The sequence below is a fragment of the Embiotoca jacksoni genome, unplaced genomic scaffold, assembly GCF_022577435.1.
Source record: "Embiotoca jacksoni isolate LCO1_2020_lvr unplaced genomic scaffold, fEmbJac1.0.p SCAF_51, whole genome shotgun sequence".
In the NCBI taxonomy this organism is placed as follows: Eukaryota; Metazoa; Chordata; class Actinopteri; family Embiotocidae; genus Embiotoca; species Embiotoca jacksoni.
This window is the reverse complement of record NW_027185405.1, coordinates 1,272,654-1,278,653: the sequence shown is the minus strand read 5'-3', so window position 1 is coordinate 1,278,653 and position 6,000 is coordinate 1,272,654. Positions and strand designations below refer to the sequence as shown.

Sequence of the window (6,000 nt, the reverse complement as noted above, 5' to 3'; positions counted from 1 at the left end):
CAAATCCTCACATTTGTGAAGCTGGAAGCAATAAATATTTAGCAGTTTCTCCTTGAAAAATTACAGGCAGCAGACTAAACAACCAACTTTTTCAATACTCGGTCATTTTATAAATATGTTTTCCTTCTCGTCCATTTTTCTATATTTGGTTTATGATTGAGTGTCAAATTATAAACAGCGGTGGAAAGTCACTAAAGACATTTACTCAAACACTGTGCTAAAGTTGCACTACTTTATCTGCTGCACTATTTTATTTTATTTTAATTTGAATATACTGTACATGTCTTAGTTTTATATTTTACTATCACTATTTTTTTTATAGGAGTTTCATTTATTCTTAATCTTTTTAAAACTAAGCTGCTGTAACATTTTCAATCTATCTATTAAGTACAATTTTGAACTTCCATGTGATGCTACTTTATGCCGCCACTGCACTACATTTATTTGACAGCTTTGGTAACTTAACACTTTTCAGTTGACTATTTGATACCTGAAACATATGATCAGTTTGCTATATATGGAATGTTATATATACATTAGAATATTTAGCAGTAATGTGTGTTGCAAAACATCAAAAGGATGCTCACGTCAACAAAGCAATAGCCTAATAATTTAATAAATATTAACAATCTAAACTGGTCCATTTTCCATAATAAGTACTTTTACTTTTGATACTTTAAGTACATTTTGCTGACAGTACTTTTAATTGTAATTGTAATTGTGGTATTTCTACTTTTACTTCAAAGATCTGAGCACTTTGTCCGCCTCTGCTTATAAAGACATGTAATTATTAAATTAAAATATAAAATTATTATTATATAAATTATTAAAGTCCTGTGTCTGCAAATAAGGCAACAGTTTAAACAAAGAGACGGAAAGTAGCTTCGTTAACAGGATGTTGAGTTATTTTGAAGGGTACAAATAGAGTTTTCTTTTTGACAAAGAGATGCAGTTGAAAACACGGTTGGTCGGACGGATCAATGGATGAAGGGAACATCGAACGGCCGAGAAACAGCAACGCAGGGCGCTTTCAGATGGGAATAACAGTTCTGTGTGTGTGTGTGTGTGTGTGTGTGTGTGTGTGTGTGTGTGTGTGTGTGTGTGTGTGTGTGTGTGTGTGTGTTAGTGTCCAGTCTTTGGCTGTGTTTATAGAAGCGTCTGCTCCAGTCAGACAGACAGAAGGAATAACAGCAATACGCCAAGCGCCATCACACACACTCTATCAATCGTCACTGCTACACGTGTGTGTGTGTGTGTGTGTGTGTGTGTGTGTGTGTGTGTGTGTGTGTGTGTGTGTGTGTGTGTGTGTGTGTGTGTGTGTGTGTGTGTGTGTGCAGATGCAGCGGAGAGAATTGGATGGAGTGATGGATGGGAGGAAAAGTATAAAGGGAGAAACAGGAGGGGCGGGGTGAGTGTGGGCAGAGAGGAATGAAAAAGGGCGGAAAGATGTCGAATGATCAAAAGTCACTCAAAAGAAATGAGGTGTCGCTAAACGCTGCGTGTTTGCTCTCAGTCAAGAGTTTTCTCTGTTTCGCTCGGTCTTCTGCCAAGTTACACAGAAGTCCTACAATGGGTGGATGGATGGACGGACGGACGGACGGAAGAAGAGGAGGGCAAAAGGACGTGAGGATCGGAAAATGAGCAGCGAGCCGTTTGGCCACGCCCACAGGCTAAACCTATATGTACATTTCCACCACGACTGACCTGTTTGCCAAATTTCATGAGTTTTTGCCGGGAGAAAAATTATAATTATTTGCACTACAAAAGGGCAAAAAAAAAAAAGAAAAAAGAGATGGATTCTTACCCGACAATCTGATTGAAGTACCGCCTGTATCCCTCCAGAGTTTCATGCTGGAAAGAAAATAAAAAGAAGAAACAGAGAAAAAGGACAAAGAGTCCAACAGCAGAAGACAAACAGGAAGATACAAACTATTACTGACACCAAAAAAAACTCACCTGGTGGCATTAACATAAAGAGCAATTAAATACCAACGTGTTCGGAAATCAATTTACACCAGAAAACTCAAATGTCTGAATCTAAAACCTTTGTTTTATGCTTTATACACACTGGTTCGGTTAAGGAGTGTGTGTGAGTGAGGAAGGGGAGTGTGTGTGTGTGTGTGTGTGTGTGTGTGTGTGTGTGTGTGTGTGTGTGTGTGTGTGTGTGTGAGGAAGAGGAGTGTGTGTGCAGGAGAAGGTTGCAGGGTGTGTAGTTAGAGGTGTGCGGGGTCATACCATGTTAGAGTGCGGCTGCAGAACGAGGCGAGCCTGTTTCCTCCTCTGCTTTCGGTAGTAGTTCTCAAACACATCGCGCAAACCCTGAAACACAAACTGGAGGTGAGGACGGAAGGACGGACCGAACACAGGAGTCTCAGCGCCGTCGCAGCGGGACATGGAGATCAATTTAAATCCAGTTTTAAATGTGGGAAAACCCACAAACAATCATCTAAAAATGTAAAGAGGAAGTTAGAGAAGAAAAAAAAAAACGTATTTTAATTTTTTTTTTGTTTCATTGCGTTGGTGTCAACAACTTGCAGAGTTTCCACGACGAGACGCTGAAACTTAATTCAATTCCACAATGCTAATAATACACGTGATATTTAACAAAATAAAGCGGACGGTCTGTGTGTGTGTGTGTGTGTGCGTGTGCGTGTGTGTGTGTGAGTGTGGTGGGGGCTCTCTAAACTGGACCACCTCATATCTCTTCCTTTCATGACACAGAAGCTCTGCAGACCAGAGCCCACCGTCACCGCTGGTGACCTCAGAGATAAACGTCCAGAACCAGACCGATAACATGACAAGCTACTGACCAGACCACCCCTCCGAGAGAGAGAGAGACACACACACACACACACACTGCTGCTTGACCACCTGCTATCCCTCTGATAGGAGGTGAGATAGAGCAACAGAGACATTCAGTAAAGTGAACAAACACACCAGTGTTTATTACCTTTGACTTTTTCCAACACAGTGTTTTCTGCCTGACCTTTTTTTTTAAACGTATTTTTAAGCTCTGCATTTAACATGTGAACATCAAGACAACAGAGTGCACAGACGAGAGTTTTGTATTGCAACTCTACTATATTCTCTATTTGAGCCCTATTTTCAGAACAATGGCCATTGAACGCACAAAGTTACAAAACAAAGTGTGGCGAGCTGCAGAAAGACGAATCTCACCGGCGCACATCGAGAAAGTGTTTCAAGTCCAGTTTGATGTCGCGAGCTGACAAAATTGTTCTCTGATTCTTTAATTCCCAGTTTGACCCTCGGCTGAACAATGTGTGCTCAAAACACCAGCGGCATCAGAAGGCCGTGAACTTACACGGTGCGACACGGAGGGAGTACAGAGGTGAAGTACAGGGCTGTGTGTGTGTGTGGTGTGTGTGTGTGTGTGTGTGTGTGTGTGTGTGTATCTGTGTGTGTGTGTCTGTGTGTGTGTCTGTGTGTGTCTGTGTCTGTGTGTGTCTGTGTGTGTGTGTGTGTGTGTCTGTGTGTGTGTCTGTGTGTGTGTCTGTGTGTGTCTGTGTCTGTGTGTGTGTGTGTGTCTGTGTGTGTGTGTGTGTGTCTGTGACTGTGTGACTGTGTGTGTGTGTGTGTGTGTGTGTGTGTGTGTGTGTGTGTGTGTGTGTGTGTGTGTGTGTGTGTGTGTGTGTGTGTGTGTGTGTGTGTGTGTGTGTGTGTGTGTGTGTGTGTGTGTGTGTGTATCTGTGTGTGTGTGTCTGTGTGTGTGTCTGTGTGTGTCTGTGTCTGTGTGTGTCTGTGTGTGTGTGTGTGTGTGTCTGTGTGTGTGTGTCTGTGTGTGTGTCTGTGTGTGTCTGTGTCTGTGTGTGTGTGTGTGTCTGTGTGTGTGTGTGTGTCTGTGTGTGTGTCTGTGACTGTGTGACTGTGTGTGTGTGTGTGTGTGTTGTGTGTGTGTGTGTGTGTGTGTGTGTGTGTGTGACTGTGTGTGTGTGTGTGTGTGTGTGTGTGTGTGTGTGTGTGTCAGTGCCAAAGAAACACAGAGGTGCAGGGGCTATGCAGAGAAATACAAACCAAACAGAGAGAAAGGAGAAATTAAAGTAAAAGACCGAAGGTGAAAACAAACAAACAGGGCGCTCATCGACGATCAAAGAAAGACAGAAGGACGAGACGTACGGACGAATGCGACATTAATCTGACCGAAAAACCAAGAAAGAAAACGAGGAGATGTGAGCAGGAGAAAGACGTTCATACGTCTTCGTTTGGGAGCGTTTCCGCTTGTCGCATCCTCACGGTTGGTTTTGTAACGTTTGGTTTTATCTGGTCAGAGGTGACAAACCGACGTGTTGAAAGTCCACCTGTTGGACCGACGTTCAGAAACACACACTTGACCTCCCGCTTCCCTCTGAGCGCGTCGGGCTTCGAGCCCGTGTTTACATCGGTCACGACTCCGCACGCATTTCTCAACGTGCGCCGCGAGCGCGTCAAACAAAGGAGTATTGTTCGGTGCTCGGCGGCCGGTGGAAAACCGTGGAAACATGGAAAAGAGAGGCTGGAGAGAGCCGAGGTCCTGATTGCAAATGGGATTCCTCGTCCAGGTTTCGCTAGAAAAATAAATCAAACCTCTCCGAGCCTGAGTGAGTACGAGTCGCTCTGGTGTTTGTGATTTTTTATTTTTTTTCCTCTTTTTAACCCCCGGTACAAGCAAACGGAGCTGGCGTTTCTTCTCGTCCTGTTTAAATCCGCCTCTGCTGCCAGCGGCCCGTCATTCAAACCGATGTGAACATAATATTTGCAGCGAAAAGAACAAAGAGGACGAAGAAACGTTCTGAATAACACGGAAATAAACGAGGAGAGTTGGAGAGCACGACACTGACCTCAGAGGTGGAGAGGTCGATCCTTTCGACACCTTCCCGAGACAAAACGCACTACCCTCCCCTCCTCCTCTCCTCTCCTCTCCTCTCCCCTTCTCTCCTCTCCTCTCCCTCCTCCTCTCCTCCCCCTCTCCTCTCCCTTCTCTCTTCCTGTTTTTGCCCCTTAACCTCCCCGTGACCTCCCTCCTTATCGCCCTCCAGCTGATTCACTCTCTCCTCTCTCCTTCCTGCCCGTCAGCCCCCCCCCCCCCTCATTCGCCTCCAATTTACTCCTTATTTCATCTTTCCCCTGTTTTCTCCTCTCTGCTTCACATTATCACCGCTTCCCTTCCCGTACCACCAGCTCTTTACACCAAAAACCTCCCTCATATTTTCAATCTGCCGAGTTTCGCTCAACCCCCCCCCCCCCCACCACCTGACTCAAGCGATGTCTCGAGGTATTTTAATGAGACAGCAATGGCTCCCTCTTGAAACGCAAAAGGGTTTTTTAAACAGCACATACTTCTCCTACTTCTGATTTGTAAAATGAATTGCTGGTCTTCGCCGGTCAATAATCACCTTGTAAATGATGTGTTTCATTGTGTTTTGGTGTTTGATTTGAGATGGAGGACGTGTTAAATATAGCAGCACCGTCTAACACCTGTCCGAACCTCTTCTAACCTTCAACCCTCCTCTAACATCAAACCTTTCCTCCTTCCCAAACACATTCATCCCTCGACATCCTCTCTAACCTCAACCATGCTTGCTTATTTTTCTTTTTTCTTCTCCTCCGTCCCTTCATCGCTCTATTGCCTGTTCACTTTCTCTTTCCTGTCAAAGTTCGCGCACTTCCTGTTGCCCTGCCAGAGAGCCCCCCCCCCCAGACACACACACACACACACACACACACACACACACACACGCGCACACGCACACACACACACACACACACACACACACACGCGCACACACACACACACACACACACACACACACACACACACACACACACACACACTCCAGCCGGGTGAGACGAGGCAACGGGCCGTTCGTCCAACCGTCCTCTTATTGTCTTTGGCTGCATGAGGTCGTTAGAGGTCATGGTGCAGATCAATGAGGAGGGTTTCCAATACTGACTTGACATATATGTTGCATGAATAATAGAAAGTATCTAAATTTATCAGCTGTT

General features: G+C 44.8%; 1 protein-coding gene across 2 annotated transcripts in view; it reads right to left on the bottom strand.

Moving 5' to 3' along the window:
- The window catches only part of exoc6b (exocyst complex component 6B), a 73,799-nt gene that overhangs the window by 47,826 nt on the left and 19,973 nt on the right, over positions 1–6,000 (bottom strand). For both annotated transcript variants that reach the window (XM_069172108.1, XM_069172109.1), the window contains exons 9-10: positions 2,236–2,319; positions 1,805–1,851 (exon numbers count right to left, since the gene is read on the bottom strand). In XM_069172108.1, coding sequence (XP_069028209.1) covers positions 1,805–1,851; positions 2,236–2,319 — 131 coding nt within the window. The remainder of the gene's footprint in view (positions 1–1,804; positions 1,852–2,235; positions 2,320–6,000) is intronic.